Source organism: Castor canadensis, chromosome 8, assembly GCF_047511655.1.
Source record: "Castor canadensis chromosome 8, mCasCan1.hap1v2, whole genome shotgun sequence".
In the NCBI taxonomy this organism is placed as follows: Eukaryota; Metazoa; Chordata; class Mammalia; order Rodentia; family Castoridae; genus Castor; species Castor canadensis.
Window position 1 is genome coordinate 19,462,522 of NC_133393.1, and position 27,874 is coordinate 19,490,395.

The 27,874-nt window shown below is 46.8% G+C and overlaps 1 protein-coding gene across 5 annotated transcripts; it reads right to left on the reverse strand.

Annotated features, from left to right (window-relative positions):
• Window positions 1–374: 374 nt before the first annotated feature.
• Window positions 375–27,553, reverse strand: Kctd20 (potassium channel tetramerization domain containing 20). 5 transcript variants are annotated; one of them, XM_074082324.1, is made up of 9 exons: window positions 27,429–27,553; window positions 15,135–15,325; window positions 11,106–11,379; window positions 8,141–8,243; window positions 7,338–7,458; window positions 6,241–6,438; window positions 4,439–4,549; window positions 4,215–4,261; window positions 3,594–3,729 (listed from the first exon to the last, which is right to left on the reverse strand). In XM_074082324.1, the coding sequence occupies exons 2-8, from the start codon at window positions 15,292–15,294 to the stop codon at window positions 4,215–4,217; spliced, it is 1,014 nt and encodes a 337-aa protein (XP_073938425.1). In that variant the 5' UTR covers window positions 15,295–15,325; window positions 27,429–27,553; the 3' UTR covers window positions 3,594–3,729. The 5 variants fall into 5 exon arrangements, with proteins under 5 accessions (XP_020035163.1, XP_020035162.1, XP_020035164.1 ...); XM_020179574.2 differs by lacking the exon at window positions 4,215–4,261 and having other exon boundaries at window positions 375–3,729; window positions 11,106–11,286; XM_020179573.2 differs by lacking the exon at window positions 4,215–4,261 and having other exon boundaries at window positions 375–3,729.
• Between the last annotated feature and the right edge of the window lie 321 nt (window positions 27,554–27,874).

Below are 27,874 nucleotides of genomic sequence, written 5' to 3' on the forward strand. Positions count from 1 at the left end.
TTGAGCGCCCTGGGATTTTATTTTTTTTTGGCAGTACTGGGGTTTTACCTTACACCCTCATGCTTGCTAGGCAAGCAGTCTACCAGTTGAGCCACTCTGTGCCAGGCTTTTTTGTGTTGGGCATTGACAGGGTTTTGCCCAGGTTGCCTTTAACCTTGATCCTCCTAGTCTCTTGCCTCCCAAGTAGCTAGGATGACCAGCTCCTGGCTGTCTTGAGATCTTGAATGCAAATTAAGAACCTTTAGGGTCAGGAACCTGAGTTATGAGGAAAGAACAGGGTAGAGGAACATGAGCAGTCCCTCTCTGTGACAAAAGAGGCTCTGTTCTAGGCAACAGGCATCACCCCTGCAAGTCCCTGTTAAAACACAAAAAACTACAGTCACACAAATGATAATATTTTATTATAGAAAAAGCTTCCCAAATATAGGATGTCGTAAACACTGGTAGGTGAACAAGTGCAACGTTAAAAGAAATACAAAGAAAAGAGGCAAAACCTCCAAGAGTCTAACCAGAACACAAATGCAGCCTTGTCTCAGGAAGGCGGCAGGCTTATTTTCTGAGCTCACTATGCCCATCTTATGTTTCAAAATGATGGCAAGAAGAGGCATTGAATATATTACTAAAAACCCTTGATTTTTTTAAAAAAAATTTCCGCACTGTATTATGGCGTTTGAAGTTAAAGCCTGTGTTCTGAATGTTGATTTAAAGACAGAGCCTTTGGAACACTTTGCAAGCACGTCTTCCTTGGAGCTTATCCAGTGTTTTCTAGACCTGATCGGCTGTCACTGTCCTGTTGGCTTTTGCATTCTGTGCAGCAAATCTAGATCCTTCTATCTTCCTTACCCTTTTTGCTGTCATTCCTTCAAAACCTTTCTTCTACTTCGAGAAACCATGATATAATCTGATATGACTTCACACCTGCCTCCTCGCTCTCTCCAGCTCCTCTGTGGCAAATGTTTCTGACATTACAAGAAATGATGCAGACACAAACTCAGGATCTGAAACCTCAAGTTCAGGTTCATCTTGGCTTGCTAAGATGCCCTAAGATACTCTGGGTAAAACAACTTCTTAGGGAAATGTTCCTGTAGACCTACAGCCTGGCTTACTTATTTAGGCACTTAGAAGAAACACACCTGCATTGCACCTTTTTCTTAGGGAGAAATACCTCTGGATTATGTGGCCAGTACCTGACTCTGAGGGGGACGACCACAACCCAGCACCGTTCCTGCCTGCCTTGGGAGGTCCTGCCATCGAGGCATCCTGGCCCTGGGAACAGGATAGGCGTGGCGATGCTGAGGTCTGGGCAGGGCTTGGGGTGTAGAGGAAACCTCTCTTCCAGAAGAAACCTGCGGTCTCGTTTTCCCATTGCTGGGTAACCTGGCGAGACTGGCGGATTAACCTCCAGACTTTCACTCACTCAAACCCCATAGGTTGGGGCCAAAAGCACATTAGAACCAACCAGTTTTAAATCATTGGCTGTCACATACACACTTAGATGTTAACAATACATAAGACATCGATGTAACAGCAGTTACGCAAGTCGCTAGTACACGGACAGTGTCTTACATTTTCTTTGTAATACCATGAAGTCCAAAGAACCACAAAGGAGCACCAGCGATGATCTGGACCGCTCACTGCTAGTGGGCATGACTACGGTACCGAGGTCAAGGCCAAACCAGACCCCAATATGCACCAATCACTTTTGCAGAAATGTTAATTTATTACAATTAACCCTAACCTTAACCTTAAATTAACCCTGGTCATCTGCCTTGCAAATAGACGCCAATGATCATCAGAAAAACTAGGTGAAGATGGCTCAGTTTAACCTGTGGGTTTCTACTGGGATGCTGGTCACCCAGAGGACATGCTTGCTTAGAACACTCCTGTTCTCCAAGCCTGGGGAGAGGGGTTTTGAACACCTGACTTGAGTTCTGGGGGACTGTGACTAGAGCAGTTGTGAGGTGGAACTAAGTAGCTTGCCTCCAGTACCTTATGGGGATGGAATTTAGGAAAACCAGTAGTTTGAGGGCTGGGTGTAGCTCAGTGGTAGAGCACTTGCTGCCATGAGCAAGGCCTGGGTGCTGCCCCCAGCACCGCAAACACACAAAACGACAAAAGTCATGTTCTGTCCTCAAGGCATTTGAAGAAAACTATGTGCTTGCTGTCTGTGACGGGTCAATGCCCAGGCCTGGGGACTAGGTCAGTTTCCACCAGAAAATGGGAGATAATCCCAAACCCATCTGTCTGGCTCTGAACTCTAAATTTTAGCTGTGCTGCTAGTAAGCAAGGAAGTGTGAGAGAAGTGCAGGCTGGGGAGTGACCTGGCTTGTCACCTACCCCACACTGCTCAAAGAGCTGACATCAAACAAGATCACGGGGGCCCAGACCCAGCTCCCTTCACCTCGCCTCTCCTTTGAAGATGGCATTAGTATCATTTTATTACCCAGTGTGTGAGCAGTCAATAGGCAATTTCAAAAACTGCAATGTACTGATAACCCAGATTGCATGGTATAACAAGAACAGGTACTGGGACAGAGCTTGTGCAGGTGGCGTCTCCTACCCAATGCACCCCAAGTGCTTTCTCCCTGGAGCTCCAATGACTCTGTTAAGACACTGAGCACTTGTGAGAAATTCTTGTCCTCATCTTGAGAGCCTCGAAGCCATTCCCTCTGGTCTCCCGGCCACACCTACAGCAATGTGCTGCCTGAGGGCACCAAGACCTCCATGCCAGGATCCCACTGGTCTGACTGAGAGAAGTTCTTCCACTTGAGTTGTGAGTTTCTGTCCAAGTGAACCATCGATTTGTTGAGGGTTACAAACCTTGAAGCTAAAAACTTTTCACAAACACCGAGGTCGTTCTCCTGCCAAACCGCCTGTCTTGCATGGTGTTAGATTGCGCTTTGCATTCATGAGAAATAAAATTGAATGTAAGCTCTTAGAACTTTCCTGCCGGACATTTTGAAGGCAGGCCTAGCTCTTCCTAGCTGCAGTGTGGGTGCAGAGGCCCCAGGAATGGTGTCATTCACCTCCAGTGAGTCACCAGGGCCTGTTTTTACAGCTAGAGATTGCCTCCCTTTACGTTTGGTCCCTTTGCTACTAAGCAATTTGCCTGGTATAAAAAAAACACCACCCTCTGATTATAAAGGAAAGAACTGCTTTCCTAAATGTGAGGTGACAGGAGTCTTTAACTTCCTTTCCTGCTTCTGCAGTTCTGCAAAGACTCAGTGAACAGCACCAGACCCCAAATTTTCAAGTTACCAGGGCTACTGCAAAGCTGTTAGCTCCATCACCAAAGTGCTTCTTCAACCCCTAGCAGAGGCACAGACTTCCTGAAAAGGACGTGTTAATTATGGGGAGGACAAAGCACAGGGAATATGGGGCGGCCTGGCGGGAGAGCCCCACACAGAGCTACATGAGGGCGGACCCACAACTGGCCCTAATCCTGAGCGTCGCTGGAAGCCATCTGAGAAAGGGGAGCGTTTAGCCGGTCAAGTTCGTCCACCTGGGGCGGGTGGTGCATGAGTGCCTCCTGGTCCTCCCAAATGTCCTCCCCAGCAGCTACCAGGTTAGTGAGCGATTTGCTCCGGACACACTGGAAATCCACATGGCGACTCTTTCCTTCCTCCTTTTCCCATGACATCTGGATAAAGGGCCGTTGCACATAATTATAGATAACTTCAGACCGGCCACCAGGTCTTCTCTTAATTTTTTCTTTACAGGTAGGGTAACCTGAAACAGAGAAAAGGATTGTTCTCAAGATTCTGACAAACTGCTCACTCTGGTGTCATTATTTTCTTCCTCCCAAATCTGAAGACAGCAAGAGAACCTACATGGGAAGTGAGAAGTTCCTGATCTACGCCTTTTACCCTCAGGTTAGCAGAACTTTGTCCTTAGAAGCAACTAATTCATCAGGCACTGGTGGCTCACACCTGTAATCCCAGCTACCCAAGAGGTAGAGATCAGGAGGATCGTGGATCAAAGCCAGCCTGGGCAAACAGTTCACAAGACCCTATCTCAAAAAAACCCAACCAAAGAAAGGGCTGGAGTGGCTCAAGTTGTAGGCCCTGAGTTCAAACCCCAAAAATGCAAAAATAAATAATTAAAAAAAAAAATACTACTGGCTGAATGGTCCTCCTGCTTGGTGAGCCCAGAAGCCCCACCACACACCAGGTTCCTTGCCCCCCTGCTCTGTATCCAGGAGTAAAAACCCAAACCTATTTCTGAGGCTGCTTCAAAGCATTTTCAACTGGAAACAAGTGAACTGCAGAAACGAGAATAAAGAGAAACAAAATGAGGACTCCTTGCAGTGCAGAGATGCAGCTTTCACGGATGCCTGCACTCCGGCCCCTCTGGAAGTTGGGTTTTCAGGTCAGAGCTGTGGCCACAGACCCACCCTATTCACAGTCCGTAACCTGAGTCATGACTGGGATGTTTTTACCTTCAATTCCGATGCGAATGTTTTTCAGGCCTCGTTCCTTTAACACTGTTTTAGCAACATCTCGATTCTCAATATACTTGAAGAATCTGTACAGCTTGGAGCTGTAAAGAACTGAAAAAACCAAAACAAAACAAAATCTGAGGTTAGTCATGGAGTGAAGCTCTGAGTTAAGAGGAAGGAGATAAGCTAACAGAAACAAACCACAAAAGATGTGCTGACTGCCAGTGCCAAAAGGATCCAGAAGGGTCAAAGATTGAATGTTAAAAAGTAATTAAAAAGATGTTTAAAAACTCATGAAATAAGGAATGCAAATTAAAGTCATGCCAATTATAAGATGCTAATTTTTTTTTTAAAATCTATTAAGGAATGGCAAAAAAAGATTTCTGCCTTTTGTTTTTGGTGCGGTTTTAACTTGGGGCTTTGCACTCCCAAAGCAGGCTCTCTACCACTTAAGCCATACCGCCAGTCCCAGGGTGTTTTTAAGCTTAACTTTATGGAGACGTTTCCAAACAATACCGTGCCCCGTCTTAGTGCATAGTTTGATGGATTTTGTTTGGGTGTCTGTGTGCTAGGAGTGGAACCCAGGGTCTTGCACGTGCTAAGCAAGTGCTCTACCCCTGAGCCCCACCCCAGTCGTTTGATGAGTTTTGACAAATGTGTTTGTGCAACCTCTGCCAGGAACTGGGTTTGAACTCAGGGCTTCACACTCACAAAGCAGGTACTCTACTACCTGAGCCACACCTCCAGGCAACTTTGCTCTGGTTACTTATTTATTTTCTTTTGGCGGTCCTGGGGTTTGAACTCAGGGCCTCATGCTTGCTAGGTGGGTACTCTTATCACATGAGCTGCTTGGCCAGCTCAGTAAGTTTTAAACACGCCAGTACTGTAAGGTGGCAGGAAACAAGCCCGCCACACACTGCTTTGTGTCAATTGTACCACCTTTATGGGGAAGAATCTGGCAACATCTATCAAAAGTATAGAAGCACAAGCTTTGGACCTTCCATTTCTAGGAACACACACACTTATACTTATGTAAAAAGATCATATTTAAAGAGATAGTCATCATTCACTATTTACAATTTATAGTTTAAATTATTAAAAAAAATGTTTTTTTGGTGGTACTGGAGTTTGAACTCAGTCCCCAGCCCTACAATTTATAGTGTGAATATTCAACGGCAGTACTGGAGGCAAGGCTCAGAGCATCTGCCCAGCAAATGTGACACCCTGAACTCAAACTCTAGCCCCACCAAGAAAAAGCATGTCCTACAACAGCACTGACTGATCCAGTGACGGGACATCAGTGCAAAGGGATACCATGCAGCCATAAAAAAGCATGGAGCTTTTTATGTAGGGCATGATGTAAAACTGTAATATGGCGTCACTTGAAAAGCAGAGGGAAAATAAGTATTTGATTATGGATGTATTCTGAACGTACTTGGAAGGACACAAAAGAAACTGAGGAGGAAATGTAGGCAGACGGGCAGGGTTGCGGCAAGACTTTTAAATATGTCCTTTTATACTTTCACATTTTGATTTATTGCCAACTCTAAAATATTTAGAAGTGAAATGAAACAAGAGGAAACGACAGCTTCATTTAGTCTGTGCCCTCAGTATCGGCAGTCCTGACACCAGGGACAGGAGACACCCTCGATGGAGGTGAGACCTGCATGGCCAGGCGTTCCCCCGAGTGAGCGCGCTTGGCAGGCACTTGGCAGAGGGTCTGCACTGGCGCCACGGTCTCCCCGCTGCTCTGGGCAGGGTGTTGCGTTCTGAAAATGTCTACACCGGCATGATGGTCCTACTTTGAGAATATTCCTCCCCCATGGGTGGGGGGTGGTCTTCATCCCAGTCCACCGAATCCTCATCGGTCAGCACAACTATGTGGCATTCCCGCTCCCCTTTCTTGGCGCAGCCGACCATGATGGGCAGAATGAGTTCTTCGAGGTAGTGATCGAACCGCTTGTGAGCGCCGTCGTTAGACAGTTCGTGCAGCAAAGCACCTGCAGAGAGAAGACGTAGCTGAACACGCTTCTGTCTATGTGGAGAGGACTGCAGTCACAGCTGATATCCCTGAAGAGGATACCAGGGAAGGGGCAGACTGGTTCCTGCTCCAAGGTAGTAATTAAGCTGATTTGAACAATGTCGTTGTCGCCCCCCCCTCCCCCCCCAACCCCGGCCCTAATTCACTCATGTTTACTAATCCCTGACCATTCTGTTCAATGACACACAATGTCAGTCCAAACATTAATCCTCCAGCAGAGGAACCATCGTTGGGGGAAACCTTCACAGAACCTCATGTGAACATGTGCTGGACTTGTGACACGTGATGTCACAGAGGTGCAGTACCACATCTGGGGACGCCAAAGGACTTACTCTAAGTGCACAGTAGAACCAGTAGAGAAATCGTGATTCCAGAGGCCTTGTTTCAAACAGCAGGGAGTGCATTATGAACTTTGAGGAGTAACTTTGTAAATAATTCAGGAGGCCTAGGTTCCTACTGGTAAGAGCACCAAGTCTGGAGTCTCCTCAGAGTTAGCGCCCATCTTTCAGGGTTAATTGTTATAATTTCAAGCAGGTTCACATCATAACTCACCAAGCAAAAACTAAGTTAATAAGAAGGTGAGAACTGGCAATTTTCGCTGTCTGACTTCACTAACGAGCCTCTCATGTGCAGTTACTATCCTTTTTGTTAAAGTTGACACCAAGGTCCCACCCAAGAGTCTTGGAAGAGCTCCCCTGCTGACCTCCTGGTCAAGCTGGATTCTGAAGCCCCACCTGATTTCCCTGTGCACTCCAGCTGCTGCCAGCCCGGGGCAGGAGAAGGGATGGAGTAGGAGCCTCTGCTGCTGAGCTCCTGTTCTAAGCCCAGAGGAAACCCGGCAGCTGCACCTGCACTTACTCAGATCCTGACAGCGGACAGTGTTGAAGTCAAAGTTAATGCAGAGGTAATCACACGTGTCTCTGAGGTCAGGGATAGAGATGCCATCTGGACAATTGATGATGCCAGTTTTGTAGTAATCCTGCGAGCAAATTAGGAAGAAGAGATGCAGGTAAAGAATGGGTCAAAAACTGTTCAACCCAGCTTGCCCCTCGTTCTTCTAAAGTGATGATCTCTGTGCCATCGCCACACTGCTTGACGCATTTGATGGCAAAGTGGGTCCTGGCTATCCTGGCACGTCAGCAGAACCTGACAACTGACCAAGCTTACGTAAGCAACAACGGAAGCCAGAGACCCAGAAGTCACTAACATGGTAGGTGGGACCTCTTAAAGGCACAACACATAATCATGCATGCCCCTGGGGAAGAGAATGGAAAGATAAATAAACAAACACACGTAACAAGGCTGGGCTTAGTGGCTCATAGCTATAATCCCAGTTACTCCGGAGACACAGATTGGGAGGATCACAGTTTGAGGCCAGCCCAGGCAAAACGTTAATGAGACCCTATCTCAACAAAATGCTGGGCACAGTGCTCAAACCTTTATCCCAGCTATAAACACAGAAGTAGGAGGACTGGAGTCCAGACTGGCCTAGCCGAAACTGAGAGACCCCATCCCAAATAAGCCAAGGCAAAGAGGGCAAAGTGTGTGGCTCAAGTGGTGCAGCACCTGCCTAGCTAGCACGAGGCCCTCAGTTCAAAGCCCAGTACCAGCAAAACAAAATAAAAGGAAAACAAAGTAAGTAAACAGAAGCTGCTACACACCAGCACTGTGCGAAATACAGTCGCACTGATGCCCTCGGCAATCTCGTACTCCCCCTTCTCGTTGGGCCGCGTGAAGTTGTACTCTCTTCCCGGTCCGAACATCCTGAAAAACACCCAGGCGCAATGTCACCGTCTCCAGCAGGAGTCTGCTGGAGTCCTTTTCAGCCCATCTAGAATTCGCCACCCCAGTCTCACAGGGGAAGCTTAACTCCTAGAAGATGAACCAAAATCTTAGATATTCCCTTCAGGCAGGAAAAGAAGAGGGCGAAGCTTTAAGCATCAAGCAGCAGGTCGTCAAGGTTCATCTGCAGTGAGCTCCCTGGCAGCAAAGGCAGGAAGAGCCTTGGAAACTCTGAAGGATGCAAGGCCGCCTTTCACCTCCCGTGGCCCATGTGGCCTATGACCACTGTGTACTGACAGCTCAGGAAGACAGCTTCTCTGCCCCCAACCTTCCCCACTTCCTGTTCCTTCCCCTCCTCTGTTCCAATGCTGTCCTCTACTCTAATAAGGCGATCTGCACTACAGCTGCTGTGTGAGTGCTTCCCCTTGCCTGGTGCATCGTAACCACGGAGTCTGGAAAAAGCACCCTTGTGCAACCCAAGTGCATGGCACTTTCAGGTCGAGCAGAAAGGGAGGGCAGGTGTTCGGCTCCTGAGCAGTTTGACACGTTTCAGTGGCAACCTGCTCTCGGCACGAACTCAGAAGTCACAGGGCAAGGGAGGAGGGCTTGCTCTTCTGCACTGCTCCCCGTCCTGTGGTCTCTCAGATCCCTCCAGCCAACTGACCCAGACCTTCAGGGGGAGTCTTGGAATGGGACGACAGCACAAAGGCCTGGCACGTGGTCTCTTTCTGTGCAGTCTGAGCATGACTCCCAGTGGGCACGCTGCCATTTGTCTGTGGCCTGCTGGAAGCTTGGCTGGTGTCCTCTGACCTGAACGGCTGCTTCTCAGAAGTCCAAAATGACTTCCTACCACAGGCTTTCCGATCACTGCACCACGTAGGAACTCTACCCTGATAAAGGTAGCTCCGAGAACGCCAAGGCTTTTCTGGAACATTCCAAAGCCTAGCTGAGAGCTATGAACCAGAACAGTGAACAATGTGATGTAGCCCTCCTCCATCTGTCATCAGTAGGGCTTGGGCTCAGGGTTGTTCACCTAGTACCAGTGGCATGGTTTTGCTCTGATCCATTCTTAGGCCCCATGGCCCACACCTGTCAGCTCACCGGCCAGGTGTGAGTATACAGGTAGGAACGGGACAGGGAGCATGAGGCAGAACAGCCCTAGTAACTCACAGGATGACCCTGGCCCACTCAGAACCAGCCTCCCCATCCCTAGGTAAAAAGAACCAAGAACCATGTGCCCTTCCAGAGGCAATGCTCTGAGCAGGTCAGCAGGGAGGGACAGTTTTGGGGAGGCGGCAGCACCTAGATACTGCAAACAGGAGCCAATCTGGAAAGGGCTTCCGTGTTCTTCAGTTTTTTTTGAGACAGTCTCGCTGTGTAGTCCAAGCCTCAAACTACAACTCTCCCACCTCAGCCTCCCAAGTGCTGGGATTACAGATTGTGCCACCACACCCAGCTCTAATGTTCTACTTTCATCTTAACTCATGTTCGAAAACGACAGGCTTAGTTTCTAGTTTAAAATGGCTCACTGTGAATCTGTGTGTTCAAATATACACATATTTGAATAACTGGATTTCATTTAGCCTACAATTCAGCAAATAAGTACAATCCATTCTGATTTCTAGTTCAGTTCAAATTAGTTCCAAGTTCTGTGTGAGGTTAGATTTTTAAACAAAATCTACTTTTAAGTACATAAAAATTCCCCAAGTCAAATCTACACTCATGCTAGCATATTTATTTATTTATTGTTGTTTTTTGAGACAGGGTTTCACAGCATAATCCAGGCTGACTTCAAACAGCCAACCCTAACCAAGTGCTCACACCTGTAATCCTAGCTACTGAGGAAGCTGAGATCGGTAGGATAAGGGTTGAGATCAGTCCAGCAAGTAGTCTGAGAGACCCCCATCTCCAAAGTAAACAGAGCAAAGTGGACTGGAGGTGTAGCTCAAGCAGTAGAGCGTCAGCTTAAAGCCCAGAGGTAAAACCCCAGTCCCAGCCAAAAAAACAAAGCAAAACAAAAACAAAAACAAAACCCAACCCTCCTGCCTCAGCCTCCCAAATGCTGGGATTACAGGTATTCAATACCATGCCTGGCATCATTGTTATTATTTCCCAAAAGCCCTCTTCCTCACATTACTGCCTATAGCTGGCCAGAAAAAGGACTCCTACTTCCTGGGGCCAGGTCCAAGAGCATGCACACCCCAGTTGCAGGTTCTCTCCACTCTCTCAGCTCTAACCCCAGTCCTGGGGGCAGATGGTGAGAGGACATGGTGACAGTGAGAAGGAGCAGCACAGAGTGCAACATGAAAAACAGGATTCGTTTCAAAAATCCTGAATGGTAATGGTGGTATTAGAAAATGGGCCACAGCACTACTGTCAAGACAACGGGCAACAACGGGCAAGAGATGGTGGGCAAAATGCCCTTCAGTAGAGTAACTTCTTTGCTCTTTGTCACGTGCAGCATTTCTCTGATTCTGGTTTCTCTTAGAAGAAAAAAAATTAAAAAAACACAAACTGGGGCTCCCCTCATTTCAGCATTTCTGACCTGTGCAGCTCAGGCAGCTTACCTTCCAGGGCGTTTACAGAAATAAGGATGAGATTCAGTGGGACATTTCCCATGTCCCAAGGTTCCATCAGACTCTACTCCCTGGGGGAGGCACCCCAGCACTGGCTTTGCAAATGCAACCCCCGCCCCCAGGAATCCACACATGGGCTTTTAGCAGCTTGCTGTCTTTTTCACAGGGCATAAACATAGAAACTTCATTTCCCACCTAACGCAGGCTAAACGGCACGCATTTCTGTTCCTAGAGAACAGTGAACGTGTCAGGAAATCACATCAGTTACCTTCCCAGCATGGTGTCCGGGTGAGCAGTGAAAATCTGTGGATTCACAACGAACCGTGTGCCATCTACGAGAAGCGTCACTTTCTCCGGGGCTGGGGAGTGAGAGTTACTGCTGAAGCCCACGCTGCTGTTTCCAAATCTTTCTGGAGCAATAAAGGGCTCGTGGCTGCGTTTACTCCCGCCTGGGAAACAAGAGCCTTTGATGTCCTCGGAAAGCTGCATTGCGTGAGGAAACTGAAGACTTGCTGGCTGAGAGGCAAAGTCAAGGGCAGCGTCTGAAGGATCACACAAACCAACCAAGTGACTCAAGAGCAAAAGCTGCAGGAGGAAAGCTAAGCCCGACTTTCTTTAAAGCAACACTGCAAAAAACAACCCCCTAACTTTCAGGGGTTCACAGGCTAAATTTGTGCCTAGAGCAAGTCAAACGAAGCAAGACAAAGACTAACGCTGGATCTCCCTGAGCGTCCTTCCCTCAGGGTGGGAATCGCAGGGAGTGAAGGCAGAAATACCACACTTTAAAATTACAGTGGACATTGACAGCAGAGCTGGCTTACAACCAAGCAGTCCCCTGCCAGTCTTCCTGAAGTCCCAGGGTGGCTCACTTCTGTTTCTAAAAAATACACATCTTTCTCCTGGGTTTTACTGAAGGAACCTGCTACTGCTGTGTGCTAAAACTATCAATTTTCACATTAAATTTTGTTTGCACAAAGGATGAGTACAGTTATCTAATGCACCACTTTTCCTAGAAAGTCACAGAAATGCATTTCACTAACGTCCATCAGACTCCCAACATCGCCTACGTTTTTTTCAACAGGCAGGCCTTGCTCTCAGCAGGAAAGGCATTAGGAGTCATCCATGGAATCTCATTTTTGTCCAAAAAGCTGTTTAAATTATTTATTTTTTCTAAAACTGTCTTATCATCTGCAAAATGAGGACAATAATGTTCACTTCATCTATTTCACAGCATTGTTTGATTACCAACTGAAATAAAGAGAAAGTAGCTGGGCACTGGTAGCTCACGCCTGTAATCCTAGCTATTCAGGGGGCATCGATCAGGAGGAACAGGGTTCGAGGCAGGCAAATAATCTGCAAGACCCTATTTCAAAAATACCCAACACAAAACAGGGCTGGTGAAATGGTTAAGTAGTAGAACGCCTGCCTAGCAAGCATGAGGCCCTGAGTTCAAACCCCAGTTCCACCAAAAAAAGAAAAACAAGCATGAGAAAGTACTTGAAAATGTACAACATGCCATGACACCAAACAGGCTTACAACAGAACATGTGAACTCCGAATTCATGTATCCTGAAGACAATCACAGCATGTACAAAAATGTTACCAGATCATTCTTTTAAATAGGCAGTCTCCTAATATATTACTAGATACATTTTTAATGTAAAAAAGTATTAAAAAGTTTTTATTCATTTATTCACATAAAAAGTTTTTTTTTTTTAAGAGTTTTTTATATTTGCTCACATGTGTATACATTGTGAGTAAATACACCCCTCTCCCAGCCCGCTTCTGGACAGAACCTGTTTCAATGAAAAATTTTAAACACACAGAACGTCCTATCATCTAGTCTGGGCAAGTTTGGACTGGAGGCATGGCTCAAGCAATAGAACACCTGATTTGCAAGCACAAAGTTCTGAGTTCAAACTCCAGCCCCACCAAAAGAAAAGTATACAGTTATTCATAAACATGATTACTGCCCACAATCTCTAGGAAAGACTAATTTCCTGTACTGATAACCAAATAAGTTGTTAATTTGTTTGCAGATAAAAAGAACCTAAAATCTAAACCAAAAACCTACCCAGAGTTCACATGTAGGCTTCTGAACACGCGCACTGTGGTCTTGTTTGCGTAAGCAAGAGCTAAGGCTCGGGGCAGCACACAGGCTAGCCTGCCCCAAGAAACACGCCCGTCACTAGGACAGACTTTCATGCCGGGAGTGCCGCCGTTGAAAGTGAAGTCGGTACCTGGATCACTAATCCAGTTCTTTAGAAAGTTTGATTTCACCCCTAAGGAAGCCATTAAATTGGGTTGATTCCTGACCGCAAGGTAGACACCTCAGCTTCCACGCTGCTTAAAGGAGCCAGGAGAAAAGACTGTGCACAAATCCACTTCCAGCACCTAGGGTGCCTCACAAGCTTCTGGCATATTACAGCCTGGGCAGAAAGACAGATCCAAATCCCAGACACCTGCTTCCTGCAGTGTGAACCTAAAAGTCACCTAAGCTTTCTAAAGCTTGGTTGTGAAGATTCATCTAGAACAGGATGGACAAACGTTCTCTAAGGAGCCACAAAGTCATTGTTTTTAGGCTTTGCAGGTTGACATGTCTGCTGCATAACAGAACAGCCATAGACTATATGGAAACAAACAGGCAAATGGATGGGAAGGTTGTTTCTGTAACATTTTTCATTTTCTTTTTTGGTGGTACTGGGGTTTGAACTCAAGGTCTCATGCTTGCTAGGCAGGGGCTCTACCACTTGAGCCATCCCACCAGCCCTTTATTGTGAGGGGTTTTTTCGAGATAGGGTCTCACTATTTACCTGGGGCTGGCTTTAAATCTTGATCCTCCTGATCTCTGCCTCCTGAGTAGCTAGGATTACAGGCGTAAGCTGCTTGCACCTGGCCATAAAACTTCTTAAAAAAAACAGGCAGCAGCCAGATTTGAGCATAGTTTGCTCTCTCTGACCTAAAGAATGCATTGAGTAAAATTCATATAATGTGTGCTCAAAAAATGCTAGGCGCTATGTCTAATTATAAAAGTACAACAAAAAGAAGAGCTAGGGAATTAGCGAATCTGCAAGCCTCTTTTTGTTCTGACAGGAAAGATGCATTGGCCATGGAACTGTCAGAGTGCATCAGGACCTGCTTGCTGGGTTGGCACAGGGGGAACAAACAGCAAGCCTAAAGGCACCAGCAGCTCCTATGCTTTGTTCACGGTATCTTTTGTTGCCTCATGTCTTATTTTAAATTGAGCTATGAGGGGATGTAGTATTTTAATCATGATTCTGCTGATACCTTAAACACCCATTGCCACTGTTGTCTTCTCTGAAGATTTTATCCCCAACAAAGGCAGGATTAGATTTTTTTCATTTCCTAAAGACTGGGTTCACATAGCACATACTCTTGATTATCAAATGCTTGTGTCACTCTAGGATTTTGAATTGGTAAATATTCACCATGTGTGAAAAAGCAAGGCACATACTATATAATTTTAATCACATAAAATAAGATGTTGAGCTGGGTGCCAGTGGCTCATGCCTGTAATCCTAGCTCCTCAGGAGGCAGAAATCAGGAGGATCGTGGTTCAAAGCCACCCTGGGCAAATGGTTTGAGAGACCCTATCTCGAAAATACCCAATACAAAACAAAGCCGGAGGAGTGGCTCAAGTGATAGAGTGCCTGCCTAGCAAGTAGGAGGCCCTAAATTCAAACCCTAGTGCTGCAAGGAAAAAAAATGCTGAGTATAAAACATGCAGGAGTTAGAAGGACACGTTCGCTGAACCTCTTGTGACTGTGAATGACTGTTTTGGCTTCTTGTGTTCTTCTGTTTCCTAGAAAGCACGTATTAACTTTTAAAAAATTAGGATTATTTAGAAATTTTGTTACTAAAAAAAAGAAGTTTAAGGGGCTGGAGGTGCAGCTCAAGTGGCAGAGCACCTGCTTTGCAAGCTCAAAGCCCTGATTTCAAACTCAGTTCCACCAAAAACAAACAAAAAAAACTGAGCAGAAGAGCAGAACCCAACAGTTTACCAAGAGCGTTCACATCCCGCTAGCCTTGTGAGAAGAATGACCCTGAGAGCAGACTCGGCAAGATTCAAGCTCTCCTCCATGCCTACGTACAGGTAGCAGGGCTAGAATGGGAACTGTCTTCCGACTCCAAACTTGTGGCTGGCCGTCTCACACCACACCGCGTCAGCCTGATGGCCACATGCCGGCCGCGGCGATCAAGCCGATCTTTGGCCCCGTTCGTGCCTGCTCAAGTGGCAGAAAGCCCCCCGGATTAAGTTCAGAGCAAACCAGTGTACCTTCGCTCCTGGGCACCAGCGGGTAAGGGAGAGGGTGAAGCCCGGGCACGGCCAGGCCCCTTGTCTCTTTCTCTGGTGCTGCAGCTAAGCTATCGTCCACCAGACGGTTGGCCTCCGGCCGCAGCAACCTGTCGCCGTCACTGCCCCGGTGACCATTCATCCTCAGGCCCTGAATCCGGAGCAGAGGAATCCTGGAAGACAGGAATCGGCACGGTTGAGAACTCAGAAGCCGGTTGCCGACGATACCCATGGCATGGACGCCAAACTCGACAACCGAGCGCTTTCTTGTTCTCAGGAGAGGAGCATCTTACACATTCTGTGAGTTCTTGTTCAGAGGACTGGGCTGGTTTACTAAAGTTTTTAACTGAATCACTACAAGACTGACAACCTTGAGGCTCGGGAGTGGTTTTAAGCTCTGTTATAAATGAGTGTCGCGCACTCCCTGACTCTGGAAACAGACAAGATCCACTCTACAGTGGTGGCGCTTGCAATCGCAAACAGCAACGGGGAAGAGTCCAAACACTCACCTAAAGAAAATCAATGTTTTTTAAAGTTCCATGTGCATGGTGCAACAACTAAGCACCAGAAAATTAAAACCCATCGTGATCCTAGTGCAGTAGGAGAAAGGAAAAGTCACCTGATCTTTTTTTAAAACGAGGGTTGTGGGTGCAGCTTCCATGGTAGAGCACTTGCCTTGCAAGCACAAGACCCTGCCTTGGGTCCTCAGCACAGAAGACGCAAACTTGCGTGGAGGTGCAGCTCAAGCGGGAGAGCCTGCCTTGTGAGCGGGGAGCTCTGGGCCAAGTCCCGCTGTCACCAAAAAAGCAAAGCAAAGCAAACTTGTACTGCAGCCCTTTTTTGGGGAGCTCTCTGAGCAGTAACTGTCACCATTGTTGTTGGGTGTCACTGCCTCTAAGTCATGTGAGTGATAAAGCTGGGACTTTTAAAAAACCATCAGTCAACACTAGTGTTTATCATTCAAAGTCGACACCACAGCTCTCCCTTGTATTAGTGTACCCCTCTCCCTCTCCCTCGTTAGAACCTCAGTTCATGCTAGTTTCTGGATGGACCATGCTGACGAAGTCTACTAGGTCTCGTATCTGAGGTGTTCTTTCTGTCCTTAAAGTATCTCCCACTGAGAATTTGCAGTCAACAAGGACAATGAGAAGTTATTTTATTTCTTTGTGTGTTCTGTAAGTTGAATTCATTTTTCCTTATACTCAATTATAGCATATTTTCATAATTTGTAAATCAGTGTTTGAATACGTAAAAGATTTACATGGTTCAAAAGTTTAAAATGTTGAAATCACACAAAAAAGGAAGGCTCAGAGGATTTTCTCTCCCTGTCCTTTCCCCTCCACTCTATTTCCAATTAGTCCCTACAGATAACCAGCTGAGTCCACTTTGCTGCTATAACAACATACCTGAGAGTGGGTAATGTATAAAGAACAGATGTATCTTCTCACAGTTCTGGAGTCTGAGACTGAGTCAAGACTAAGACACCATCAGCCTGGGTGACTGGTGAGGGCCTGTTCCTCAGATGGTGCCAGCTAGGTGTCCTCACATGGTGGAAGGTGCAGAAGGGCTACCTCGTTCCCTCCAGTCCCACTGTACAAGCCACTAATCTCACCCATGAGGGGAGACTAGCCTAATGGCCTCAGGACCTCTTAATCCCAGCACTGTGGGGTTAAAGGTTAAGTTCAAACACAGGCACTCAAGCCACAGCACCAGATTCATTAGTTTATGCTTAAAGCTTCCCTTTGTAGTAATAAGCATGCGTCTGTTCATATGCACTTTTTAAAAATACATATTTATTTTCTTTTTCCATACACAAAACATAGAATACTGTGGCCAGTCTTCTGTACCTTGTTATTTTCATGTAACCTTATGAAATCACTTCATAAGAGCTCATAGAGATCTTACTCACTTTAGAGACCCTGTCTATAAATAAATAAATAAACAAATAAAAATAACCAGTAAGATCATGGGGCCAAGCAAAGCAGTGCCTTTTTTCTTTTCTTTGGAGACAGGGCCTCACTACATAGCTCAGGCTAACTTCAAACTCACCATTCTCCCACCTCAACCGCCTGTGCTGACATGAGGTTCTAAGCACATGCTACCACACCTTGCTTACTCTTCATTCTTTTTTATGGCTGCACAATATTCCAATATATATATAGCTGTCAATAGGCAGAATTTTGATAAAGAAAAAGTTAAAAGGGCTTTTTAGACAAGGTGAATGTCATAAAACAGGTAGGAAAGCAAGAATGAGTAAGGCTTTTATTACTATATGAAAAAGAGAGAGAGAGCATGGAACAAACCAACCAACCAATCAGGCTGCAGCGAGGGATTAATGAAAGGGTGGGAGAAATGGGGTCACCATCATATCACACAATTCCAAGGAACATCATTTGCCCACTGTCTTGGGAGTTGTACAACACACAGATTAGTTTAGATGGCTATACACAACTGCCTTGGTGGAAGTAAAGTGGAAAATCAAATGGGCCAGTTTGTAACAGCCCTTGAATTACAACGTAGAATAGAGTTAGGGTTTTGTCTTATAGCCAAAGTTTTGTTTTGTTTATTTATTTTTTTGGCAGTACTGGTGTTTGAACTCAGGGCTTCATGCTTGCTGGGCAGGCGCTCTTATTGCTTGAGCCACTCCTCCAGCAAATGTTTTTATTAATTTAATTTTTATTTTGTAGCCAAAGATTTTGCATAGAGAAGTGTCAACTTCAAAATACTGCTTTAGATAAATACAGTCAGCTGGGGCACCAGTAGCTCAAGTTTGCCATCCCAGCAACTCAGGGAAGTATAAAGAAGAGGGTCACGGCCCAGGCCCACCCTGACATAAAGGGAGACCCTAGCTCAAAAATAACTAAAGCAAAGAGCTGGCAGTGTGGCCTAGCCAAGCATGAGGCCCTGAGTTCAACCCCCCAGTACTGCCAAAAAAAAGGAAGATAAATACAGCTATAGATAGCTATAGATAGTCATGACAGGTTACTGGAATTGTTAAGGTGTGAGGCAGGAAGGACTCAATGAGTTGAAAGCCATGAGAAGGGCAGTATCCATCTTGTCTGCCTTCAAAGAGCTTACAGTCTAGCTGCTGAGATAGTAAGAGTTACACAATTCAGAAAAGTGCTATTTTAGCATCAGAAGAGACCTTAGCGATTCTTTTGTCCAGTGGTTCCCACATGTAGCTGATAAGCAGAGTCACAGAATCACCTACAGGAGCTTATTAAAATCATATTCTAGAGGGGTAGGAGTGGGAGTGGGGGAGTAGCTCAGTGCTAGAGGCCTGGCACAAACAAGGCCCTAGGCTCAATCCCCAGCACCACAAGAAAAAAAATCACTGGGGGGCTGGAGGTGTGGTTCAAGTGGTGGAGCACCTTCTTTGCAAATGTGAAGCCCTGAGTTCAAATCCAAATCCCACCAAAAACCAAAAGTGACTGGGCGCCATTCCCCAGAGAGTCTGGGGAGGAGCTGGGAAACATGAGTTTTAACGCATTCTGTTAATATTTGGGAATGACTGAGCCAGTATAAACTTTCACTTCACAGATGGGAGGCCTTTTTAATCATGGCCCAAAACCCAAAAGCTAAAAGAGAAAAGATCAATCTGACTCTGAAACATTTTTTAAACTTCTGTATGACAAAGGGTCCTGCTATGTCTTAGATATGGTTTGAGTGCTGGAAATGTGATCCTCTGTGTGACACTGAGAAGTGGTGGGACCTCCAAGAGGTAAGGCCACAGGGAGGTCCTTAGGTCCTTAGGGGGTGCTGCCCTGGGAAGGGATTAATGTGGTTAACCTGAGAGAGCGAGCTGCTAAAACTTGAGTGTGACCCACGCCAGTGGTCCTTTCTGCATGCAGCCTGTCCCCTTCCTGTTTGCCTCCTGTGCAATGCAGCCTCGGAGGCCTCACCAGAGGCTAAAGCCATGGGGTCCCCTGATCATTATGTCAGCTTCCACACTGAAAGGTACATAAGCTTGTTTCCACAGAGTACCCAGCCTTGGACACAGCAACAGAAACAGGCAGTACAGACCCTGTGAACAAAGCCAGGCACAGGCTTACAGCAGTTTTATAACAGACTGCAAAGGGTTATTATCCCAATACAGTTTTATAACAGACTGCAAAGGGTTATTATCCCAATACTCCACGAAGGTCCATGCACACACACGAACTGACCCAACAGCAAACAGCAAAGGAAGGAAGGGTGCAAATACCTATGAGAGGTGTCATGAAGCTACTTTAATAGCCAACAAATGGAACTTAAGGCAAAAGAACTGCCCAACTTTCTGCAAGGCAGAAACTCCACAGTGATCTGAGGCTAGGACTACTTCTGTTCATTTTTATCCTGGAAGAAAATGTAATGAGAGAAGAGAGGCAGGAGAGGAGAGTAGAAGTAACTGTTAGGATTCGCTCTGGACAGGCTGATTTGGGGGGGCGGGGCAGAGAGAGGCACTGGGACAGCAGCAAAGGTGGCATCTCCTTGGATAAAGTTCCCTGTCTCCTCCACTGGACATGCCAACTCCCTGCTACAGTGCCTTTCCTCACTATGACATCAAGTACACCTTTCTTTCTTTCTATTTTTTTCCTCCAGTGCTGGAGCTTGAACACAGGGCCTATACCTTAAGCCACTCCACCAGACCTTTTTAACAACTTTACAAGGCAGGTGCTGCCATTACCCCCATTTTCAGATGAAGAGACTGAGAAAGGAGATTAAGGAAGGTTCCACAGTCACACAGCCAGTAAGCAGTAAAGGCAGGGCTCACACCCAGGCCTCACACCCAGGCTCTGGCCTTGGAGACTGCTTACCACCGTGCCGTGCCACCGCTCAGGATAGGTCTGCCTCACTTTATGCCTGTGCTAGGCGCCTTGGGGCTGGGTCTAAGGCAGGTACATATGCCTTTCTGTGCCAATGATGGGCACACTTTTCTGCTTAAACAATTGTGTCACCTCTAGATGGGGACTGAATTGTATCATCTGAGTTAAATTCAGATCTTACGCAGTTCTTTCAACTTAACATCTACCAAGTAGGTAGATGAGATTCCCAGGCAGGTGCTTCATCTTTTCATTGGATTTAACTGCTAAAGGTCATTCTAACTAAGTCAAGACACATAACAGACCAAGCAAAGCTCATGCCTCCTGAGAAAAGACATGGTGCCTGGTGTCCAGGACACATGCCTTCTGCTAGCTCTTACCCACAACGCTCTACAGGAAGACATACACAGGCTGTTAAGGAGAACTTAAGGACAAACTTCTAGAAAATCCCAGGGGTGTATCATTAGCAATAACATCCTGAAAGGAGTGCAACTACAAACTAAAAATGCATTAGTCAACACAGTAGGCAACTCCACAGAAAAGAACTAAGTGTTCTTATGACAAGAAAACAGCTGAAAGGTTTTAGGGCACATATCCACCAATCAGTTTCTGCAGTGAGAGAACTAACATCTGGAAAATTCTGAAGACAATTCAATCCCTGCATGATGAACTGCAGGTGTGGCTCAAGCAGCAGAGCACCTACTTTGCAAGCACAAAGCCCTGAGTTCAAATCCCAGTCCCACAAAAAAAAAAAAGAAAAGAAAAATCATCTAGTAAAGGACCAGTGCCAAGCAGTACCTCAATGACTCTTAGCAAGAATGGGGACAACGTAGATAATGCAACATACACACGCTGGTCCTGAGACACTTGGCATTCTAATTTTTAAAATGTTAAAATATGAAATGAAGAATTATCATTTGGAGTCGGGAGCCGGTGGCTCACGCCTGTAATCCTAGCTACTTGGGAGGCCAGAGATCAGGAGGATCGTGGTTCGTGCCCAGGGAAATAGTTCAGGAGACCCTATCTCTAAAAAACCCGCCAAAAAAAGGGCTGGCACGGTGACTTAAGCAGTAAGAGCACCTGCCTAGCAAGTATGAGGCCCAGAGTTCAAACCCCAGTGTCACCAAAATAAATAAATAAATAAACAAATGATTATTTGGTTACAGAAGTGCTGGCCGTCGTGAACAGAGAACAGGAAACATGGTTTTGCCTCTCTACAGCTCCACTGGGGACAGGAATGGAAGTCCGCTAAATAACACACAATCGCTGACTTTCTATAAACACTAGAAATGTCTTATGACGTTTTTCCACAACACTGGGACTTGTACTTCTAGTTAATGAGACTAAACCTCCATCAGAGCAATCAGGAAATCTAGTAAAAAAAAAAACCAATCTGCTAAGGCATCAGCAAGCTAGGAAGGCAGCCAGTTCCTGGAGAAGGCGTGATGGTCGGGCTTATGTGTCACCGTGGCTAGGCCAGAGTTCTGTCATTCCAACACTAATCCAGGTGTTACCGTGAAGAGTGAAGACATTTGAAAGTCTGTAATCACTTTAGTAAGGAAGATTATCAGAAAGAACGTGAATGGACCTGATGCAACAGTTGAAAGGCGTTAAGGGCAGAGCTGCAGCTTCTGGAGATGAAGAAATCCCAACTGTGACTGTGGCTGCCCCTCCTGATGGCAACCTGCCTTGCAGAGTTCAGATTGCCAATTCCCAAGACAAATAAGCCAAATCCTTGCAATAAGTATGTATGTTTGCGGACCCAGGCACACGGGCATTCGCTACTGGGTCTGCGTCCCGCGGAAGACTGGCGGATAGAGAAGGGCAATCAGCCAGCTGTCAGTTTAGAAGCAGCTGCCATGGGTGAGTTCAGGAGAGACTTTGTCAGTTTACCAGGAGCCAGACACTGAATATGCCTGCCAAACAGGAAGGGTCTCAACAAGTACCCGCTTTTGCAGCAGGGGACCTGGAAGTAAACATTTAGAACAAGAGTGGCAGCTGGGCACCAGTGGCTACACCTGTAATCCTAGCTACCTAAGAGGCAGAGATCAGAAGGATCATGGTTTGAGACCAGTCCGGGCAAATAGTTTGTGAGACCCTATCTTGAAACAAACCACCATAAAAAAGGGCTGCAGACTGGCTCAGGTGGCACCTGCCTAGTTAAGTGTGAGGCCCTGAGTTCAAACCCCAGTACTGGCCCCCCCCACAAAAAAAGTGTGCCAAACTCTTCCAGTAAGGAGCCAGACAGTACATATTTTAAGTCTGTGGATCATTCTATTCTAGTACAAAAGCAGCCATAGACAATTTATAAATAAGTGCCTGTGTTCTCATGGCACTGTATAAAAACGAGCATTGAGCAGCAGTCTGCCTGCTCCTGATATAAAAAATTCGAATAACAAAATTTATAAGTTTAACCTAATTTGCATCCAACAATTACAAAGTATTGGTTTTTTCAGAGTACTTGAAAACTTGGGTCAGGTTGACCATGACCTGCTCTAGCAATATAGGCTGAATGCAGCTGCAAGGATTCAAACCACAGTTATGTTCTCTGGAGTCTGTTAGAAATCAGTACCAAGAAAGAATATCCTGGATGGGGGGTGGGCTCAAGTGGCAGAGTGACTGCTTTGCCAGCACAAAGCCCTGGGTTCAAATCCCAATCCCACCAAAAAAAAAAAAAAAAAAAAAAAAAAGTTACTAAAAGAAGATCCCCCAAAGTTGGAAAATTAAGCAACACATTCTGAATTAGCTGTTTTGTTGTCGTTTTTGTTTTCACACTTGCTAGGCAGGCGCTCTTACCACTGAAACCACTCCACCAGCCCTCTGAATAACTCTGGACACAAAAAAGTAACCCCAATAGGCTGTGGACAGAATTTTGAACTGAATGACAATTAAAATACTCTGTATCAGAACTTGATAAGTCAGGCTAAAGACAGACAGAACAGGGGGGAATGTATAGCTTTAAAGCGTGCATTAGAAAAGAATAGGGTCCCTCGCTCTCCCAGGGGAGCTTTGTCTTTTCACTTAATAAATTTTTCTACCTTTGCTACCCCTCCCCCAAAAAAGAAAAGAACAGGGCTGGAGGAATGGCTCGAGTGATAGAGCCCTGAGTTCAAACCCCAGACCATGAAAACCAACGGCCAACACATCCTTCTCAACAAAGTAGTAAAACAGCTTATTAGTCCCAAAGTATATATAAGCAAAGAAACAAGGGCAGAAAGTAGTGGTGGTCCGCACCTGTAATTCCAGCATTTGGGAGGCTGAGGCAGGAAGCTACGCAGTGAGACACAGCCTCAAAATAAAACACACCCAAAACCAGGGCTTAGGGGTGCAGCTCGGTGGTAGAGCGCTTGCCTACCACGTGCAAGGCCCTGGGGTTCAATCCCTGAATCTGCTAGGCAGCCTGAATCTGCTCGTACCGCCTGAGCCCTCCGCCAGGCCTTTCTCTGTGATGGGCTTTCTCAAGATGGGGTCTCTCAAACTGTTTGCCCGGGCTGGCTTCAAATCCCAATCCTCCTGATCTCTACCTCCTGGGTAGTTGGGATTACAAGCGTAAGCCACGGGTGTTGGGCCTTGCTCCGGTTACTTTGGGACAGGGTCCCTCGAACTATTAGCCTGGGCTGTCCGTGAACTTTGACTTCCCTATCTCAGCCTCCCGGGTAGCCAGTACTGCAGACGTGGCCACCAGCGCCTAGCCACAGTACCTTTCTAAGAAGAGATGGGGACACAGACGCACAGAGGGCTGACCCTGTGAAGACCTCGGGGAAGACAGCTGCATAGAAGCCAAGGGGAGGGGCTTCAGAAGAAACCAACCCTGGGGACAAGTGATCTTGGACGTCATCCTGCCAGAACCAGAACCGTGAGGAGTTCACTTCCCTCCTCCAAGCCACCAAATGTGAGCCTTCATTTTCACAGCCTGAAAAAACTAATGCTGAGCTCTAATTACAAAAACCAAACTTCACCCTCCTTCACCCAACAAAAAAAAGAAAACAAGGAAAAAAAGAGAGGTGGCATAAACACGAGGAAGCTGTCTTGGATGGCTATGCGGTCTCAACAGTGGTGTCCACGTGGTGTGGCGTGCTGGCCTTTTCATTCTAAAGACCTCCCAGCAGGACCTCCCAGCCTCCCTCCACGAAGCTGTTGCTAGCAGTGGAGACCACTAGAAACAAATCCTGTGGGCACAAATCCACAGACTCCCAAGCTGTCCAAAATTAATAAGGCGCCACTATTTTAAGAAGAAAAAGAGAGAAAGTTCATTTTAAATCTATTCTTATCAAAAACCTCTAGTATTTTGAACAGTGGAAAGGCCAATCTAAATCTAAATAAAATAGGATCTCAAAATGAACTGTATTTTAAAAAAAGTAATAGTGGCCGGCATTTCCCAATAACTTAAAATTTGTCAGGTACAAATGCGCAGTGCCTCAAATTTATAATCCTAGCTACTCGGGAGATGGAAATCAGGAGGATGTGGTTCCAGACTAGCCCAGGTAAAATGTTTGTGAGATCCCATCTTAACCAACAGCTGATGCTGTGGAGTGTGCCTGTTATCCTCCACTTCATAGGAAAGGACAAATAGGAGGATCTAGGTCCAAGCTTGCCTGGGCATAAAGTAAGACCCTATGGCAAAAATTAAAGCAAAAAGGGCTCAGAGCATGGCTCAAGTGGTGAGTACCTGTCTACAAGGTAGGGCCGGGAGCTCAAGCCTAAATACCTCCAGGAAAAAAAACAACAATGGTGTGGGGGAGACAGGAGAAAAACAAAAAAACCCAATACAACAGGCAGAAGGTGCCTGTAATCCTAGCTACTCAGGAGGCAGAGATCAGGAGGATCGAAGTTCAAAGCCAGCCTAGGGAAACAGTTTGTAAGACCCTATCTCAAAAGAGCTCCTCACAAAAATGGCTGGTGGAGTGGCTCGAGGTGAAGGCCCTGAGTTCAAGCCCCAGTACCACACACATTAAAAAAAAAAGTCTAATTTGAGGATTTTAAGCAAAAAAAGTCAAAAGGCCCTCTTTCATCAAATTTCTTTCCTATTATTCCCCATAAGGCATTAAGAAACCTATTAGAGCAGATTAGAAATGGGGTGGCCTTACATTTCATCACAGACAGTATCAACTTTGCTCAGGACTACAGTGTACTTAAATTGACTTCAAAAGATTCTGGACACTGTCAAGCATATCATCTCCAAAAATCGCCAAAATATTTAAATCTTTACTGAATTTTTTTTAAATTAAATCTCTTTAAAACTACTGAGTTCCTAACCTCTCTTGGGTTTACAAGACAGCCATCTGCTGGCTCTCTATTTTTATTTATTTTGTCACTACTTATCTCAAACTTCCAAGCCTTCCTTGTTTTAGTGCTCGCACTCTTCGTGACTGGTGATTAGGTTGTGTTCTTTCCACCTCCATTTTCCACGTAAGGTAACACTGCTTTCAGTGTCACATACAAGACTCTTTTTAACTTCTCTTGACCTTTTCCATTTTTGAAGCATTTTTCTTGAGATGATTTAGTGGGAAGAACATTAGGCTAGGAGCTAAGAGTCCTCACCCTGCCATTTCATCTCTGAGTCTTCACCTGACAGATGAGGTCGCACTCAAGTGTTTCTAACAGGGTCCCTTTTATCACTAAGCCTCATGTTTCCATGACTGTAGGTCTTCCAACTAAAAACCATTCAATATTCCAACCTTTCCCTTACACTTTTTACTCTAGCTAAGGCATGGTGGGAAGGTCAGATGGGGCACTGGAAGGAGTCACAAAACTTGGGAAGCTCAGGCTATGAAGGAAAAGTATGACATTTGTGAATGAACAGAAAAAGATGAGAAACCAGACATCAAGACTCCAATGACAGGCAAAAGTCAGAAACCCAAACCCACCCTCACCTCCAACATGCCTGTGTCTGCCCTCATTTCTGTCTCACCAGCCCTACCTGCCATACTGTAGCCAAAACAACCTACTCCAGTACTATGCAGGAAAGAGGCATCACCCAGATATTTGGTGACTGAATTAATGTCCCCTGAACTAAAAGCTCTCATGAATGGTAGTCGTCCTGGTCCTGGTATACCAGCATGCGAGATCAAGAATGGCCCTGCTTCTATGGGAAGGAAGACTGAGTGAGCCAGGTCGGGGAGATTCGGCCTAATGGCACTGCTTAAGCTCTGATGATCCTGGAGACAGCTCCCACACGGAAAGGGAGAGCTGAATCGGGGCCTAACAGGGTATGTAGGAAGTCATTTCCTACTCTGATGTCAAGGGTCGGAGAAAGCACTATCTTTACACTGCCTTGCCCTCTGGAGAGTCAGAGCTTCCGGGCTGCTTAGGGTCAGAGGAGGAGGATTAAGTCAACAAAGGGCAAGGGGGGTCCGGCAGTTTAAAAAATTCCCAGCCCCACCCCGGTGCTGGTGGCTTAGGCCTGTAATCCTAGCTACTCAGGAGGCAGAGTTCTGGTGGATCAAGGTTCAAAGTCAGACCTGGGCAAACAGTTTGGGAGACCCTATCTCTAAAACTCTCAAGATACAAAAAGGGCTGGCGGAGTGACTCAAGTCTGCCTACCAAGCATGAGCCCCAGTACCGCCACCCCCCCTCAAAAAAAAAACCCAAAAACCAAAAAAACAAAGCCCAGGCCATGGTGATTTCTCAGGTGTGGTCCCTGGATCTCCATTAGCAGGGGGTCGTTGCTTAAAATGCAGACTCAGGGGCCGCCACGCATCTCTAAAATCAAATCTTAGGGTGGTGCTCGGGTACCACAACCTAGTTACATTCGACAACTACTGCCCAGGATTTTATTCTGGGGGGAGAGAGAGCTGAAGATGAGGGTCTGGTTTAAGACTCACCACATCAACTGATACTCTAACTGGTTTAAGACTCACCACATCAACTGATACTCTAACACTTTGTTTTGGAAGACCATTAAAAAAACCCCAAAACTCAATTTCCCAGGTTGCAGAGGCAGATCATGATTTAACAGCGAATCAAAGGCGGTAGAAATGCATTTCCCTAACTTGGTTAAACACTTCATCTAAAGCCTTGTTTATTTTGTGAGCTTGTTCGCTGGAATCTTATTAAAAAAATAAAATAAACAAATCGGCCCAACCCAGGAATTTTCAGAAAGCCTCCAATTCCCAGTCGAGGAGTCGTCAGACAGCGCGGACGCCGTCAGTTTGACTCGGGGTCGGGCTGGCGCGGGAAACGGAGACCCCGAGCGGGGTGGGCGCGCTCTGGGCTCGGGACAGGCTTAGGAGGAAGTCCCGAAAGCGACATTTTTCTCGGATTCAGGTTAATCCCCGGGAAGACCGGGCTCGGTGGACGAGCGGTCCCCGCGGTCCTCAGGCGCCCTCCCCGACGCCACCCCCGACCGCCGGCCGACGTCCCCTCGCGCCGAGGCCACCGTGACCTCCCCGATCCAGGGTCCGAGCGGCCGCCAGCATCCGGCGGAGACGCCCCCCGGCCCAGAGGCACCGCCCGGGCCGCGCCCGGCACTTACTTGTCGCCCCTCGTCGCGCTCCCGCCCTCGGGACCGGAATCCGCTCGGGAGGCGCGCGCAGGCCGCGCCACCACCAGCCGCCGCGGACACCGGTAGTGCCGCAGCGGCGCGCCCCCCGCCCCGGCCGCGCGGCCACGCGGCTGAGTCACCCGGCGCTTCACATTAAGAGTCCCCCTTCGCGCGGGGCACGCCGGGAAGGCCGCCGGGGGCGCACCGCCCCCGCCCTTGCACCGCCCCCGCCGGGCGGAGGCCCCGCCCCGCTCGGCCTGGCCGCCGGGACCCAGGGCTAGCTGGAAAACACGGCCCCTTCCCTCCCCCGCTTTTGCGGGACGGGGGCGGCGAATGGAAAATTACCCGAGATCCTTAGAAACACCTGGTTCGGAAACCCCTTTCCTGGATTGCACTGGGCACAGGAAAAAGGAAAATAAACAAAACACTTCTCAAAC